Here is an 18,503-nt window from a genome sequence, read left to right on the forward strand (position 1 = left end):
TGTCAAAATAGGATTATACAACGTGTACTATGTATGTACATACATATGTACTGCTGCTTGGTAGTTGTGGCTCAGGTTATAAGCCTCACATCAGTCTCCTTTTGTTCGGATATAATCGAATGACAATGCCATAAATTCACGTGTTATGGCATTCTTTCTTAGGTAAGGATAATTTCGCGCCTACCAGGCAGCGAAATCTCAGCGCAGATTTATGGGATTCGATCCTCCAAGACCGCTGAATCAGTGAAGTGAATCGGGCAACTGAGGAATTTATAGAAAGTTTACTTGAAGCCCTCAAACTTAAGTACCGGTTCGAGGGCTGCTATATAAATTCCTGGTCTAATCATGAAAATTAAAATTTTGTATCATCAAAAACGATTTTATTGTTTTTCAAAGTATCCTCCAGCATGATTTATACACTTTTGGATGCACTCAAACCAATTGTCGAAGTACTTTTTCCACTCCGTTTGAGACGCTTCAACTGCATTTTCTGGCGACGAAAATCATTGACCACGCATTTTTATCTTAATGTGCGGAAATAAAAAGAAGTCATAGGGTAACAAGTCAAACTCTACGGTGGATGACACATCAATTCGACGTTTTGGTCAGCTCGGATCGTCATAGTGAATAGTTCTTCGCCTTCTCTTGTTCGTTTTTCGAATTTCTCCTAAGACTTCAAGCAAACAAATTGTAGTGTACCACTTAGAATTTACCGTCCTACTTTGCTCAAGCGTGACAATTGCCACAAGACCAGTTTCAACGAAGAAACAGCGAACATTGGATTCGAAGTGCTTCTTCCACGAACAACTTTCGTTGGATTTGGCTCGTCTTCGAGGACCCACTAACCGATTGTTGGTTTGTTTTGGGCTCATACTCGTAAGTCCGCCATTCGCCAACTGTGACGATCTTATAAACGTATTTTGAAGCACAGTGATCTTTTTTTTTAACAAACCTTTTTAACGGCAATGTGTTCATACAATATCGAATGTTTGCTGGAGGAAGAAATGTCTCGATCTTATGGTATGTCACATCAGGATCTTGGACTATAAGTTCACGCAAGGCATCAGTGTTCTCCGGTACAACAGCAGTTTTTGGACGACTTTCACGGAATTCGACTTTGAGCGAGCGTCGATAGCGACTGAATTCATTCAACCAGTAAGATGGTGCTTCATCAACGCACTCTTGTCGTAAAAATCCACGTCAAAAGAAGTGGAAAAAGGTCGCACGAAAATGTTCCTTTTTTGTCAAATTCATTTGTTTAAGTCATTGTAAAGAACACAAATCATGGTCGTACGTCATAACATTCTGAGTAGGATTATGCTAGAAAATGTCAACTTTCTAAAGAAAATATCAGATTGGAGCAAAAATACACTTTATTGTGCGCACCTCCAATTTTGCGGAAATTTGGTATGTAGATGTGGTCTGAGCCCAGAAACACGAATCTGAGGTACGATGTACACCTCCCGGCACGGGATAGCTGTGAGCAACACACAGGCTGGATCTTTAAGGTGCGATCTGTGTGGTGTTCATCTCTGTCACGAGAAGCTGAGCTTCGAGCTACCGGGCACGTCCACAGGTTGCGGATAGTGGAATGCTCCTTACGTAGCAGCTGCAACGGCTTTCGCGGACAATCTGCTGAATTGAGCGAAGAGTCTCATTCAAAGACCGGGCGGCAACGGCTCTTGCATAAATACTGAGTGTCTATGATGCTCGATATGACCAGGCGAGTTATTGTAGCGAGTTGAACGAGCTTGCTCACCTACAGGAGCTTAACAAGGATTGTCACCTCCACATGCAAATGAACACTACATAAATCGAAACTCCAAACCATGTGGTGTTCATAATCATTCCGTGCAGGGTCAAGTGCACCGTTCCGTGCCTAAGCCTCAAACTCCTTCCTTTCCAGTTGCGACAGGAGTAGAGCGCATTTAGTCCCATTTTTTACCTTATCCTCTATACTCCTTTTTAATTTCGGGTCGAATATCACACCCTGGGACCTGCTCTCCTAAGAGAGGGGCACTCATTTCCATAAAAGTTTGTAAGTACTTATGTTTTGGTCTATTCGTACTATAAGTGTTGGCCCCTTACCTTCAAGTATTTTAATATCCACTCCGCTTTTCGACAACATTTGCATCTTTTATCACTTTTTAATGGGCTTAAACATCCTTGGAAAAATAAGCTTGTTACCCCAATGATGTACGCATATTGACGTTATAAGTATGGCTTTTCTTTTCCATGTCTCTACTTGCAAGCCGGCAATAGTATGAGTGGTTTAGACCAACAGATAGTACTTGAAATTTTTGTTTCGTCATCAACTTTAATCAAGTTCATTGCTTGCTTTAGATGCTTTAACCCAGAGGCTGCCACGTCTACCTACTCTGGCAGCCATTCCATGTCGAAGTACACACACATATTAAAACAAATAGATTTCCTTTCATTAAGAAAATCCATTATTTCCAAATGAAGCCAAAAGTCATCTATACGTTTGTTTGAAGAAAATTCTCCATTTAAATGACGTACAGATTTTCTCTTTAAATACCTGCTCATTCAAGTAAGTAACGGTCACCGTTACTTATTGAAGGCAAAAAAGAGTTACTGCTGTTTTTGTCGGCATAGTTGTATACGAAAGGTACTAAAATTTACACGTGCTGAGAACAGCTGTTATTTGGAAAATAAACAAATTTACATTCTGTACTTGTATACTTAAATAATCTAATTTCGTTTAATGGAAAGTTTAGCGGAATTTACGCAATTTCTTAAACCGAATCAGCGCTTGGATTTAAAATCGGTGGCTCTTACACATATTTTAGGTAAGTCGCATTTGATCGCATGTATTTAATATGGTTTACTGGCGGCACGGAGCAGCAATGTGGAAGCAAAGCATTCTCTGGGATGACTGACTGCATGATGAACAGAAATAACAAAATGGGCCACAGTTTGATTTTCAGCCAATGTGCTCATCATTCGAATGCGCAAAAATGTCAGACTTCTAGTCTGAAGTTAGATCCTCATAACGAAGTACGCGGCATAGTCAGTTTATGGTACCTTGGTTGACAATCAAGAAAATTTGGTTGCAATTAAAGCATTTAATTAATGGTGATAGAATATCGCTGTATGTGGTGATGTGTAAACAATAAAAGCTTTCGATACATAACAACAGTTATTATTTTCAGGTCTTACTGGTTCTGCTGATGGAAAGGCTGCTATTTTGTCATTCGACGATATACTTATAGCTCTATTCAATCTTACATTGGATGAAAACTCCGTTGTGGCTAAAGATGCTGTATTGTCCTTGATAAATCTATCGGCAGATGAAGATGGTGCACGCAAGATATATGAAACAGCTAAGGAAGTACACCCGGTAATACGATAGTTTATTGTAATTTATGTACACATAAATTTCTAATCTGAATTTAATTGTTTCTCAGAAATTAAGTCTTATTTCAAAAGCTGTTGAAATTATAACTGACGAAAATGCCGCACTGGCCGATGCCTGGTGCATGGTGTTAAGTAATTTATCCAGAGTAGAACTATTGGCCTATAATATTTTGGACGAACTGGAAACTAATCCCAAGAGTTTACTTCAAATGGCTAAAGCATTTGCTAAACTCGATTATAATACAAAAAAGAACAAATTGCATTATTTGGGGCCAATATTTTGCAATCTTACACAAACAACCAGGGGACGTGAACTAATTTGTCTAAATAAACACAATCTCTTGGATAAGATCTTACCCTTTGCTTCGTATGCAGATTCCATTGTACGAAGAGGAGGAACAATTGGCATTTTGAAAAACATCTGCTTCGATCCTATCTATCACGATATTATACTACGAGATACAGATGATATTCTGTATGCTATTTTGTACCCACTTTGTGGCCCAGAAGAGTTTAGTGATGAGGAAAATGACATGTTCCCAATAGAATTGCAGGTATGTATAATACATAATCATAACGCTATCCGAATAAGTGAATACTTTTTTTAAGTCCTAAATAATTTGTGAATACACGCTTATTGTTGATTAAATCAAATGTATCTTCTTGATACATTTTATAAGAATTTTCTTAAATGAGTTTGTTAACGAAATTTTCTTCCACAAGTATTTGAATTTGACCATGAGAATAAGTAGCACCAGACCGAAGGATTTTCTTTTGATTACTGTAAAGAAATGAAATTGTTTGGTCACCACAAGCTATTTTTGCAGCCGTTGGTTGGTTCAACATCGCATATCATATAAGTGATTTCATTTCATTTTATTAACCATTCTTTGTAATAAGAAGCCTTTAAGGCCTATAAAAATATTACAATGATAACACAACCTGAGTAATTCTTAAAGTCTAGTTATATCTAAAATAAAAAATATAATATAAAATTAACTATAGCATTTGGTTCCCAGTCACAAAATTTCAAAACAAAGACTGCAACTTAAAGTCACCGAAAAAATTGAAATGGAGAGTTACAATATTGCAAAAGTACAAAAAGTACAAAAGGTCAAGATATATAATCACCAGATCAGAATCAAAGAGGAGAAGTATAGTCAGAGAAGAAATTCAATGCAAGAGAAAAAAATACTTAATTTAATGATCGGAGGCAAACAACTTAAGCAATTTTAGTCGTAAAAGGTTGTTAGAATGAGAAAAAATGGGTAATTCATGAGAAAACCGACTCCAACATAGTGCTATTTTCACCAAGTACGATCTTGTCATTATTTATTTATTTTATTTATTTATTTCATTTCATGCAATGCGAAGCCATCAGGCCTATAAATAATCACACTATGCATAAGACGTACTTTTTCTAACATAAGTTAAAAAACTACTATTCCTGTAGTCCAAAAAAAAATTCTTAAAAGAACAACTAAGAAAGCGCTTTACAAAGCAAGATATGCGATCCCTTCAACGAATTTTATAGACAAACTACACTATTGAATTGACAATATACCTTACCCTATTTAAATTACTTTGGATTGTTCCTGAGAAAACCTCCAAACCATAAGGCACTTGAGACATTAATAAAGAATGAGCATAAATTCGTCTTACCCGAAAAGGTAGAAAAATTGCAGAAGAATACATATTATGGAGACAGGCCCAAACCCTTCCAGACAAGGCGTCAGTGTGTGATTTAAAGCATAACTCGGAGTGAATAAAACCCCCAAACACCTATGCAGATCAACAAACTCAATTATAGAGTTGCCAATGAATATGTTTGAGGTTGCCACATTACTATTCCTCCCAAAAATCAGAGCTTGGGATTTAGTTGGATTTATTTTCAAATAATTGGCTGAAGCCCTGGTTAAAACCCAATTTATTTATTAATTTTATGATTTAACATACAATAAGATTTTACAATCTTATGTTAAGAGTATGTGAATTTTAATAGCATAAAATTTGTGTGTACATATTTTGCTTAAAAATTGTTGGTAGAGTTCCATAGAGTGACTGCATTAAAAAGGAAATACCATTCGGACACTAGCAGATTGTGTGGCTTTGGGATGATCAATATCCTTTTGGCGGTTCGGCCAAAATCCAATTTATTGCAGAGTTCCTCTGGGGTTTTTTTTTATAAATAATTTTATGCAGCATGATAAGAGCCATGATATTTAAAAGGTTGTTAAAATCAACCTCTTGCAATTCTTTTGAAAACTGCGAGCAGTTTTCATATTTTCTCAAGCCGTAGACATATCTTGTGATGCCATTTAAGCTGTTTGCAATTTGTGCTTGCTTTCAGTCATATTTTCAGAACAATTCAGAGCCATACATAAGTGTTGGCTCAATAGTCTCCAATGAGAACTGGAAACTCACAAGATATACTTTGCCTTCTGTCAGTAATAAGCATCAATTTAGATTTATTTAGATATATCAGAAGATTGTTTGCAGTGGCCCATGTGTGTATTTCGCAGAGATCTCTGTTTAGCTTTAATATACCATCTGATAGTGATGATTTGTGGCAATAAAGGCATATTTGAACATCGTCTGCATATATATGGATGTTTGAATACTCCAGTTGATGTGGCAAGTCGAGCCTTGAGGCACAGCTTTATTCATTGCTAAGGGCGGACCAGGAAGTACCAATTATAACTGATTGAGTTCTATTTCGTAGTTAGTTCGATATAAGTGCGATAGCTGTGTTGGAAAGGTTAAAATAGTTTTTTTAATTTTACGTGGTCAACCCAATCGTATGCTTTTGAATGGTCTAGTAGTACTAAACAGTCTGCAATTTCGTCGTCAATGCCAGATCTTAGGTCATCCATGACATCTGTCAATGCTGTAACACAACTATGATTTGCTCTAAAGCTTGACTGCTTGTCCGAGAGTAGGCTATGCTCATCAATATATCCGTTCATTTGTTTGTGAACTATGCGCTCAAAAACCCTGGATAGAAATGGCAAGATTATCGCTCAATCCAGTTTTAGACTTAGGGATAGACACTATCTTCGCATGTTTCCATTTCGCAGGATATTGGCTTGTAGTTAATATGTTGTTAAAAAGATTTGTCAAACAAAATATCTGATAGCTTAATTTTTTAAATGTGGAACGAATTGAGTCCAAGCCAACCACATTAGATTCAACGATACCCTGTGGTGTCACGCACAAAAATTCGAATTCTGTAGATTGGCGAATAATTGATCAAGGGTGTCCGGATTCTCATCTCAAGTACGCCTAGATTTGCATATTTCGATTTCTCATATTGTATTCTATTTCCTTTTAGTATTGACTGCATTTTGAAACTTAGCTTGATGATAATTTGCTTTAGACCTATTTTTCATTCTATAACCTCTGTTTTTCTGAACCGAAAAACATCATGAAGCTGCTCCGTTTTGAATATTTTTCCACCTTTTATAAGCCATATTTCTTTTCCCAATCATCTCGTTTATGCTACGATTAAACCATTCTTTATGTTTTTGACGATATCGAAAAATTTGTTGGAGAACTGAAGAGTTTAGTAGATACAGAACATTTTTCATTTATAAAAGTGAGTTGTTCATCAACTGTTATTAAATGAAACATTTGACTTCAGTCTATGTTGAGAAACTCCGATATGAGTACAGAATAATCCAGCTTTTTAAAATTGTAGAAGTAACAAGGTTCTGCTCGGGACAGTGGTGGGATATCGTAAGACAAGAAGATTAGATCATGTTTGGAGAACCAAGGAGAACTCAGCTGGTCATATGTCAAGACATTGTTAGTGTTATTGACTATAAAAAGGTCAAGTAAGGAATTACTACTTGAGGTATAATGGAATTGTTCACGTTGTATAAACCAACAGAGTGTAAGTGTATCTGTATCGTCATCATATCGCGAAATCATATTGCATCAGCTCATATATGAGGTTATCAAATTTAATGTGTCGGTTTGGTCTAAAAACGCATCCAACGAAAAATTTCCGATTATTTCTTTATCCATTATGCTAAGTCGTCCATTATCAACATTCTCCCGTATGCACTCTGTCAATTCCAATAGCAAATCGTTGGTATTAAGTCCTTGACGAAAGGCATATTGCATATCATCAATATGAAGCAGCGGATATTGTAAAATCTGATATTTCATTTTATGTTCTATTATCTTCGAAATTGCGGGGAGTATTGAAATTGTCTTCAAATCGTCAATATTATTAACATGCCTAGATTATGGAATTGGCATTCCAAACGAGTGGAAATGATGCAGACATTAAAATACAATTAATCAGGTCAACAAGTACACCAGCCACATATGGGAAGACAATTTTAATAAAACGTACTGGAATTCCATCTACGCCAATAGATCCGGATTTGATTTTATTCATCGCCTCAATGACTTCTAGGTTCAAAAGAAGATATGGAGTCATTTACACTCGAAAACACAGTAATCACTGCTTAACCTGTCACCGTCAACCAAAAAAAAACTGGTTAATTCGTTTGGAATCCAACTCAACACAAGCCAAATCATCACCAACATGACCAGTGTTTTTAAGCACCTTCGACCAGCCCAGCCGAATTCAGCACCCAAAACAGAATTATAATTTCTCCTTACTCCCCGAATTACTGATTTAGCTTTATTCCGATATTTACAATAAGTCGTCCAATTCTCCCCCGATCTATGAGATAAAAACTTATTATGAGACAAATCCCTTAAAGAACTCGCCAACATATTCACTCTAGACTCCATTCACTTGTCACTACGCTAATGTTTTCTCTTCCTGACTATCGGAACAAAAGTAAATGATCTTTCAAATAGCGAAGTAATCATGGAGCATTTAGCATCAGAACCAATCGAATAAGGGTCAAAAATATCTAAAAATGGAGAATAAACCATTCCAATCGGCATTATAAAAGTCACGGTGTTCAATAAACTCAGGTAGAGGTAATACTTAAAAGATAAGAAAATCAGTGCAAGTTGCAAGTTTTGCCCATGAACATTCCACTAAGGAATAGGGGCAAACTTCCAACATATCAATGAGTGCAGTTCGATTCAAGCTTTAAGCTCAATGATAAGGGGCCTCCTTTTTATAGCCGAGTCCGAACGGCGTGCCGCAGTGCGACACCTCTTTCAAGAGAAGTTTTACATCGCATAGTACCTCACAAATGTTGCCAGCAATAGGAGAGGAAAACCACCGTTGAATATTTTTTCTGATGGTCTCGCCAGGAACCCAGGCGTTCAGCGTCATAGGCGGACATGCTAACCTCTGCGCTACGGTGGCCTGATCAGATAAAGAAGGACAATATACCTGGCCAGAGTGAGAAACAAAAGAAATTTCACTAACCAACATGAAGTCGATCAGGGACGTAGAACGCTGACTAAGGTCAAAATGAGTAGGTTTAGAATTAATAGAGATCAATCAATTAAATACAGTATAAAGAGTTACACCATTTTATGAAGCTAATTAAAAATTAATATAATACTAGAAAAAATAATTTCACGCTTTGTCCAATAATTTTTAGAAACTATGAAATGGCAAGTTTTGAAGGGAACTCACATAAATTTAAAATCAAATATATTCTAATTTTGCACAACTTTTGTTTGTTTTTCCAGTACTTACCAGACACAAAGACACGGGAGGAAGACCCGGATTTGCGCAAAATGCTTTTGGAATCCCTTTTGCAATTGTGTTCACGAAGAAGGTCTAGAGAACATCTACGCGCGAAAGGTGTATACGAAATTTTGAGAGAGTATCATAAATGGGAAGCCAACATAGGGAAAGACAAAGACTGTCTTCTGGCCTGTGAAAACGTTGTCGATATTCTTATAAAGTAAGTAAAGTTAATGATTTATATACTCGTACGAGTGATTTACAATCATCCTAATTGCAGGAAAGAAGAAGAAATCGGTCTTGATAACTACAAACAAGTGGAAGTACCTGCAGACGTAGCTGAAAAATTTGTCAAGGAAGATGAGGAATATCTGAAAGATTTATTATAGATGACAATTGCGAAGCAATAAAGTAATAATGATAATTTTTATTTTTTCTTAACTTTATGTCTTGTAGTCTAAAGGGTGATTTTTTAAGAGCATAAACCTATAGGAAAGGTTTTAAAAAAACATAAAATTCAGAAAAATTCATGAAATCTATATTTGAATCGATAGTATCGTCCATATAATTTAACGTTTGAAGATTATTTCTTGCAAATATTGACCGTGACTGTGCCTCAAATGGCCCATCCCCTTAGTCCAATTTTGCCATACTCTTTCCAACAATTCCGCCGATATTTCACGAATAATTGCTTCAATGTTGTCTTCCAGTGCGTCAATTGAAGCGGGCTTGTCTGTATAGACATGAGCTTTAACATAGCCCCACAAAAAGTAGTCTCAGGACGTTAAATCGCACGACCTAGGCGGTCAATGACCGGTCCCGATCGTGAAATAAAATGTTCACCGAACTCGCCTATCAATAAATCCATTGTTACTCATGCTGTGTGGCATGTGGCGCCGTCTTGTTGAAGCCACAAGTCAAGCTCTTTCATTTTGGCAAAAAAAAGTGGGATTTCATCTCACGATAGCGCTCACCATTCACAGTTACGTTACGATTCGCATCATCTTTGAAGAAGTACTGTCTAATAACGCCATGAGCCCATAAACCGCACCAAACTGTGGCTTTCTGGATGCATTGGTAGCTCTTGCGATGCTTCTGGCTGATCTTCACTCCAAAATCGACAATTTTGCTTATTTACGTACCCAATGAGCCAAAAATGAGTTTCGTCGCTCAACGGAAGAAGCGCGCGATGAACTTTCTTAACAGAACACGCATTTTGATAATAAAATTCAATAATTTGCCAGCGTTGTTCGTTTGTAAGATGATTCATGGTTAAATTATATACCAAACTGAAGATGTTTGACAGCAAAACAAAACACGAAACTTGCGTGAGCTGTTTAAACCAGTGTTGCCAAAAAGATAATAGCTAAAAATCGCCCTTACTTTCACATCGGCGTTGGCCTCATTCTCTTCTCCTTGAGATATAATAAGCCCTCTCTTCCTAGGGCCTGTGTTAAATCGGAACACAGGTACTTATTCTCTGGACTCAATAATTAAAATTAAATAAGTAAAAAGGAGTTAAGTTTGGCCGGTCCGAACTTTGGATACCTACCACCTCGGGTATATATATAAACCACCTTTTGTCAGAATCCGGTGAAAAATGCATAATTTATGACCCCATAGCAGCTTTATCGAAATATGGTCGATTTGAACCATATTCAACATGGATATTGAGTGGTCTAATAAGTACAAGTCATTCCCGAGTTATAAAAGAAATAGTAGCGGAGTGATTAAAGTCTTTATTGGGGAAATAAACCCAATAGAAAAAGATTTATCTAGAATAGAAGATTAAAATGAGATAGATGCTGATGAAGCCGTAAAGCCATTCATATGCATAATGATACGGATTTTCATAAAATTTTATTGTATTTATATAAAATTATTGTAAAATTTTTATCAATTGCACGGCACCTATTACTTATTAATAAACTTATAACTTTTATAACAGAAAAAAACATCAATACAGTGTTACAACTTTGAGTCGGCACACTCGTCTAAAAGATTTTTCATCCTACGGAATGCATCCATGAAATGTTGATTGAATTTATGTCCACTTGTTTTCATACTGTTACGGAATGAGGTACTTTGAAGGAAAATGCTGTAAAAAATAAGTAGACACACTTTTCTTAAAAACAAGCCTCTTAGAAATTGTATTTTATACCTACCATTCTGATGTAATGGTATAGAAAATACCATAGCCGTCTAAAACCATAGGTGCCACATAACCAACATTCACAGAGTAACCCAATGTGCTAGTAGATAGAACAAAATTACCACCGCCGCCAGATTTTGTGTACATTGGTTCCGAAAAGAAATCCGGAATGTCCATTTTGTTCTCGTATGCTATACACCAAAGACCAAAGAGATGACGATCCACGCCATGGCCTTTGCGGGCTTCATTCATCATATGGTTGTGATGATTGACAGCTTTACGAAAAGCATCAACTATAGCTGCCGCCGATGATTCTTTATTACGGGCTATTTGAAGGAATTTAAAGACTTCGCTGGTACAAGAACGCAAGGTTTCTGTACGGCCCTTATAGAAGTGCCGCATAAGTGCTGTTTCATATACCGGAGCAATTCTAGAATGTAAGATTTTGAATTGATGTTCTATCTACTAGGGCTCGCACAATACTCACTCGTTATGCATTTCACAATAGGCCAGCTGCATTAGTACTTGCACAAAAGAATCTGGATGTAATTTACATGATTTTATATAGTCCTTGCCGTAATCGTGGAATACTTCATGAGTTACCAAAACATCAGTTCTCTGAAACGTTTAAGATACAAACAGCAATTTCTAATGAGATTGGAGGGTCTAGGTTTAGATGCAAGCCACTTACTCGATCCTCGCAATCCTGTTTAACACGTTCTATTTCCGATTTCAAAGTTCCATCCAAATCAAATAGCAGTTCGGTTATACCGAAAATAGATATTTTTTCCTGTTCAGACCAGTCGGGCTCAGGAACCTCGTAAAGACTTAGCTGAATGAACATAGCATAGCTAACACTCACTGTACCATCATAACAGGAATGCTGCAATATTTTAATGGGTCAATATGTAAATTCGAAAGTAGATACGCTTATTGTTAACGAGCAAACACTTACCTCTCCCACGCAGGCAAATTTACCATTTTTGTAACCTATTAATGTACTGCTACGATCTCCCCATTTGGAGTGGTAATCGCCGTTAATGGCATATTGTGATATTTCCGCATAATCCTTTGGTTCATTTTCATCGAACACCACCACAATACTGGAACTTTCAACCCATTTCAAGGTGTCCTTATTGTGCGGTGATAGTTCCAATAGACGTGTACGATTCTGAAACACGAAATGAAAAGCATAAAGCACCAATGCTTAAGTAAATCGCCATGGACAGTGTTAAGTGTAATAAGTAAAAACGGCCGTGCCGAACATTGGATATCCACCAACATGGATAAATTAACCATCCTCTTTAATAACAACTCCACATTTCAGCGAAATCCGGTTTTTATGGGAACAAATCCGGTTTTATGGGATTAGGACCCTAAATAGGATGATCGGTCTATATGCCAGCTGTATCTCAATATAGTCTGATCTGGACCATATGTAGGTCGGATGGTGAGAGGCTTAATACAAGTCACTGTGTCAAATTCCAGCGAAATCGAGTAAATAATGCAGCTTTTATGAGCTTAATATCTTTAAACGGCAGATCGGTCTATACGGCAGTTATATCTGAATAAAGACCTATCTAAACCATATTTGAGTCGAATATCGGGAGGTTTTAATGAACTCACTATTTAAAATTTCAGCGAAATGGGATAATAATTGCAAAATTGGGCTTAAGACCCTTAATCGGCAGATCGCTCTTTAAATACCAATCTGAACCATATTTAGGTCGGATATCGCGAGGTCTATATGACAGCTATATCTGAATAAAGACCTATCTAAACCATATTTGAGTCCAATATCGGGAAGTTTTAATCAACTCACTATTTCAAATTTCAGCGAAATGGGATAATAGTTGCAGCTTTTATGGGCTTAAGACCCTAAATCAGCAAATCGGTTTATATGACAGGTATATCTAAATATGGTCCGATCTGAACCATAGTTGTTTCTAATTTTATCGAAATCGTATAGTAAATGCGCCTTAGGGCTTAAGACCCAAACCGGCATATCGGTCTATATGGTCCGATATGGGTCATATTCGGTTTGAAAGTCGGGGCTCCTAGTACAACTTCCTGTTGTGTATAGCTGCCATATAGACCGATCTCTCGAAGTAAGGTTTTGTTCCCATAAAAGGCGCATTTATTGTCCGATTTCGCCTAAATTTTGTGAACGTGAGTTGCGTTAGGCTCTTCGACAACTTTTTGCAAATTCGCCCAGATCGGTTTAGATTTAGATATAGCTGCCATATAGACCGATCTATCTCGATTTAAGGTTTTGGGGCCATAAAAGGACAGTGAGTTCTTTAAGACCTTTCGACAGCTCTCTGTCTATGAATTTATATATCTTATATATCTGAATCTTTGCACAGATTTTGTCGAAGATGGGCTATACCAGACAATATCTTGATATAGTCCCCATATAGACCGATCCGCCGATTTAAGGTCTTAGGCCCATTAAATCCACTTTTATTATACGATTTTGGTGAAATTTGGGATAGTGAGTTAGGTTGGCCCTTCGACATTCTTCTTCAAATTGGCTCAGATCGGTCTGGATTTTGATATAGCTGCCATATAGACCGATCTACCGATTTATGGTCTAAGGCCCATAAAAGCCACATGTATTATCCGATTTTGTTGAAATTTGGGACAGTGAGTTGTGTTCGGCCCTTCGACATCTTTTATCAATTTGGCCCAGATCGGTCCAAATTTGGATATAGCTGCCATATAGACCGATCTCTCGATTTAAGGTTTTTGGCCCACAAAAGGCGCATTTATTGTCCGATGTCGCCGATATTTGGGTCAGTGAGTTAAGTTAAGCCCCTCGACATACTTTTGCAATATGCCACAGATTGGTTCAGATTTGGATATAGCTGTCATATAGACTGATCTCTCGATTTAAGGATTTGGGTCCATAAAAGGCGCATTTATTATCCGGTGACGCCGAAATTTGGGACAGTGAGTTGTGTAAGGCCCTTCGACATCCTTCTTCAATTTGGTTTAGATCGGTCCATATTTGAATATAGCTGCCATATAGACCGATCTCTCGATTTAAGGCCTTGGGCCATAAAAGGACCATTTATAATCCGATTTCATTGAAATTTGACACAGTGACTTATGTCGGTCTATTTTTGGATATGGCTACCAAAAAGACCAATATTTTGTTCTAGAAAATTGAACAATGACTTCTACTTATTAGACCACTCAAAATCCATGTCGAGTTTGGGTCAAATCGACCATATTTCCATAAAGCTACTATGGGGGCATAAATTATTCACCGGATTATGACGAAAGGTGGTTTACATACATACACGAGGTGGTGGGTATCCAAAGTTAGGCCCGGCCGAACTTTACGCCTTTTTATTACTTGTTTTAAGGTCAAATTTAAATTTTCTCGGAGCTACTGGCACAAATAGTATTGGTAATTATCTTACCTTTGCCCAACCTGTACGATCATCATGCGTTAGGACAGGAACGCAATCCCCCATTGGCTCATAATCGATAGTACTTCTTACTCTCTGCATAACCACCAATATTTCTTGTGGCGTTATCAATGATCCATCTTTATGTAAACAATCGAACATGAATAAACGTCCTTTGCCAGAAATCAAGGCGTGGGTGGGAGTCGGACCCTCAGTTACTAGAGGAAGATCGAAAACAACAACAGGAAATCAATATGTGGACAAGTTATGGCCGTCACGAGTATAGTACGCACCAGTCTTAAAGTGTTTCTCAATATGATCGATTTCCTCGCCCGGAATTCGAGATGTGGAAAAAAATCGTTTGTATAGAGCAGAGGAATATTTGATTTTACCACCATTTGAAGACAATGGTTTAATTGTGGCCTTGTGCAGCAAATCCCAGAACTCTATGGTATGATATGTAATTCTGGCAAAGTTTTTCAATGCACATTCTGGTGTTTCCGGTATATTTAATACTTCTAACTTAATTGGCATAGCCATGACAATGTAGGGATTCAAAGGCAATCTTAACAAGTGATAAGCATAATCATCCCACCACTTGTCTAGCCAGTTTTTCATTTTCGAAGCTCTATCTTTCAATTTTGCATGTAACTGTGCACCAATTCCATTCTCGAACTCTGCTATAGCTTTACGAGCATTCGCCAATTCCTCATCGTTGCCAAATGGCTTTATGCTCTCATAGTATCTCTCCATAGTGTCACGTAAATCAGGAAGTGGCAGCGGTGGCAAATCTTCATCGTAGTCATAGGTGTTACGCTGAGTTTCATCCATGAAATAAATCGAAGCCCGATCCATGGTGAATTATAACAATCTCACTATAATCACAAAAAAAAAAAGATTTTTTAAAATAAAATAATGTTTACTAGAAAGATGGCATTAAAATATTGTTTTTGTACCCTTCACCATGGGATCCGGGTATACTAATCTAGTCATTCCGTTTGTTTCACCTCGAATTACAGATCTGCGACCCTATAAAATATAGATATTCTTGATCGGCTAGATTGTTTGAGAATGTCTAGCCATGTCTGTCTTTCCGTCCGTCTGTGAAAATCACGATAGCTGAACGAATAAAGATACCAGCTTGAAATTTTTCAAAGAGCATTCAGATTTGAATAAAGCCCCCAAATAAACCGATTATTAATATGACTTCTTGAGTCTCTAGAGGGCCCTATTTTTAAACGATTTTGCTAAATGATACATAAACATATTTACTTTAAATATTCAAAACGATGCCAAACGTGTTCGCAAAATTTCATTTGCCATTTTAATGGAACTCATGCATTCAGCATGTTAGATTTGCACGTTAGATTTGTAACGAATTCTTAATTACGAGTACAAAGCAAAAGCTACTTTTTATACCCACCACAATAGGATAGGGGGTATATTCATTTGTTTATATGTAGCATAGTCTACATTTTTTATCTGTGCTGAGAAAAAATTTTCCGCAGGTGATAATTTGTCGCATATATATGGGGAAAGAGACGGCTCGCCTATGACGCTGAACGCCTGGGATCGAATCCTGGCGAGACCATCAGAAAAAAATTCAGCGGTGGTTTTTTCCATGTAAAAAAGCAGTAGTTTTCCCCATGTAAAACTTCTCTCCAAAGAGACGTCGCAATGCGGCACGCTGTTCGGAGCCTCCTTATCACTGAGCTTAAACTTGAATCGGACTGCACTTATTGATATGTGAGAAGTGTGCCCCTATTCCTAAGTGGAATGTTCATGAGCAAAATTTGCAATTTTGACGGCTCGTAGTTCACGATAAGTCTACAACCTGAATGTCGACGTATCTTTTTTTACCATGGAAATTGCACTTCTAGTCGGCTCTATCAGTTACAGTACTTTTTAACAAATAGGGAGGATAATGCAGTGTAAAAGTCCCCCATTGCACAATTGGTGAATTTTTGGATCACCGTTCATCATACCACAACATTATATAGCATTATATGCGTGACAATTACAGTATACAGCCAATGTACTATGGTTTCAATGACCCATTTTTTTGGGCAAAAGTAAAAATGGAGTTTCGACATATTTTTGATTTGTTCCAACAGAAATGTTTGCTGTAACAGCAGAAGTCTGCTGAAAATGGGACAGCAGTAATTGTCTGCCAAAAAAGCAAACATTTTCTGCTGTTTTAAAATTTTTAAAATCTTAAAAATTTCATAAATATTTCTTATTTTATCTTTCAATTTTACAAGCATACAACGTAAATTTTTTTCCCTTATTGTACAATTTGGTAATTTTTGGTTAAATTTAAAAAGCAGCAGACAAAATAACTACTACTATTACATTTGTGCTTTTAAACAAAAATTTAACGCCTAAAGTTGGCAATTTGTTTTTATACCCTCCACCATAAGATGGGGGGTATACTAATTTCGTCATTCTGTTTGTAACTACTCGAAATAGTCGTCTGAGACCCCATAAAGTATATATTCTTGATCGTCGCGACATTTTATGTCGATCTAGCCATGTCCGTCCGTCCGTCCGTCTGTCTGTCGAAAGCACGCTAACTTCCGAAGGAGTAAAGCTAGCCACTTGAAATTTTGCACAAATACTTCTTATTAGTGTAGGTCGGTTGGTATTGTAAATGGGCCATATCGGTCCATGTTTTGATATAGCTGCCATATAAACCGATCTTGGGTCTTGACTTCTTGAGCCTTCTTATCCGATATCCAACAACTGTGCCAAGTATAGTTCAAATCGGTCCATAACCTGATATAGCTGCCATATAAACCGATCTTGGGTCTTGACTTCTTGAGCCTCTAGCGTGCGCAATTCTTGTCCGATCAGAATGAAATTTTGCACGACGTGTTTTGTTGTTGTATCCAACAATTGTGCCAAGTATGGTTCAAATCGGTTCATAACCTGATATAGCTGCCATATAATCCGATCTTGGGTCTTGACTTCTTGAGCTTCTAGAGGGCGCAATTCTTATCCGATTAGAATGGAATTTCGCACGAGGTGTTTTGTTATTATACCCAACAACTGTGCCAAGTATGGTTCAAATCGGTCCATAACCCGATATAGCTGCCATATAAACCGATCTTGGGTCTTGACTTCTTGAGCCTCTAGAGGGCACAATTCTTATCCGATTTGAATGAATTTTTGCACGAAGTATTTCGTTATGATATCCAACAACTGTGCCAAGTATGGTTGAAATCTGCCCATAACCTGATATAGCTGTCATATAAACAGATCTGGGAATTTGACTTCTTGAGCTTCTAGAGGGCGCAATTCCTATCCGATTTGGCTAAAATTTTGCATGACGTATTTTATTTTTACTTTACAACATCTGTGTCAAATAAGGTTCAAATCGGTTCATTACCTGATATAGCTGCCATATAAACCGATCTGGGATCTTGACTTCTTGACCCCTAGAGGTCGCAATTATTATCCGATATGCCTGAAATTGTGTACGATGGATCATCTCATGACTATCAACAAACGTGTTTATTATGGTCTGAATCGGTCTATAGCCCGATACAGATCCCATATAAATCGTTCTCTCTATTTTACTTCGTGAGCCCCAATGGGCGCAATTCTTATACGAATTGGCTGAAATTTTACACTGGTCTCCAACATATAATTTAATTGTGGTCCGAACCGGACCATATTTTGATATCGTTTTAATAGCAGAGCAACTCTTTTCTTATATCCTTTTTTGCCTAAGAAGAGATGCCGGGAAAAGAACTCGACAAATGCGATCCATGGTGGAGGGTATATAAGATTCGGCCCGGCCGAACTTAGCACGCTTTTACTTGTTTAATATGTAGCAATTGCTTCAATTATTGTTTAGTAGTTCTAAAATTTAGTATGGATTTATTCAAAAGTTTAAAATTTTTAATTTAATATCAGCAGAGAGTGT

At 37.3% G+C, this 18,503-nt stretch overlaps 2 protein-coding genes across 8 annotated transcripts in view; one reads left to right on the forward strand and one right to left on the reverse strand.

The window, feature by feature from the left end:
- Positions 1-2,664: 2,664 nt before the first annotated feature.
- LOC106084482 (protein HGH1 homolog) lies at positions 2,665-9,399 on the forward strand. Of its 2 annotated transcripts, XM_013248192.2 has the most exons (6): positions 2,742-2,810; positions 2,937-3,112; positions 3,174-3,361; positions 3,429-3,932; positions 9,010-9,227; positions 9,288-9,399. In XM_013248192.2, exons 2-6 carry the CDS (start codon positions 3,094-3,096, stop codon positions 9,394-9,396), a joined length of 1,038 nt encoding a protein of 345 aa, XP_013103646.1. In that variant the 5' UTR covers positions 2,742-2,810; positions 2,937-3,093; the 3' UTR covers positions 9,397-9,399. The 2 variants fall into 2 exon arrangements, with proteins under 2 accessions (XP_013103645.1, XP_013103646.1); XM_013248191.2 differs by lacking the exon at positions 2,937-3,112 and having other exon boundaries at positions 2,665-2,810.
- Positions 9,400-10,848: 1,449 nt separating this feature from the next.
- The window catches only part of LOC106084480 (peroxisomal carnitine O-octanoyltransferase), a 28,876-nt gene continuing 21,221 nt past the window's right edge, over positions 10,849-18,503 (reverse strand). For 5 of the 6 annotated variants that reach the window (XM_059363663.1, XM_059363664.1, XM_059363661.1 and 2 more), the window contains 6 exons: positions 14,869-15,450; positions 14,588-14,793; positions 12,115-12,330; positions 11,851-12,042; positions 11,647-11,777; positions 11,154-11,589 (listed from right to left, as the gene is read on the reverse strand). In XM_059363663.1, the coding sequence (XP_059219646.1) occupies positions 11,169-11,589; positions 11,647-11,777; positions 11,851-12,042; positions 12,115-12,330; positions 14,588-14,793; positions 14,869-15,430 (1,728 nt within the window). In that variant the 5' untranslated portion in view covers positions 15,431-15,450 and the 3' untranslated portion in view covers positions 11,154-11,168. Of the gene's footprint in view, positions 11,106-11,153; positions 11,590-11,646; positions 11,778-11,850; positions 12,043-12,114; positions 12,331-14,587; positions 14,794-14,868; positions 15,451-18,503 lie in introns of those variants that run through there. The other variant, XM_013248186.2, reaches the window with a different exon arrangement.

This window comes from Stomoxys calcitrans, chromosome 2 (genome assembly GCF_963082655.1).
Source record: "Stomoxys calcitrans chromosome 2, idStoCalc2.1, whole genome shotgun sequence".
Taxonomy (NCBI): Eukaryota; Metazoa; Arthropoda; class Insecta; order Diptera; family Muscidae; genus Stomoxys; species Stomoxys calcitrans.

Bases quoted from the DNA above. Each gene is read 5' to 3' on its own strand.
- LOC106084482 (XM_013248191.2), top strand. From the start codon at position 2,726: ATGGAAAGTTTAGCGGAATTTACGCAATTTCTTAAACCGAATCAGCGC. The intron at 2,811-3,173 runs GTAAGTCGCATT...TATTATTTTCAG, and splicing joins GGCTCTTACACATATTTTAG to GTCTTACTGGTTCTGCTGAT. The intron at 3,362-3,428 runs GTAATACGATAG...ATTGTTTCTCAG, and splicing joins CAGCTAAGGAAGTACACCCG to AAATTAAGTCTTATTTCAAA.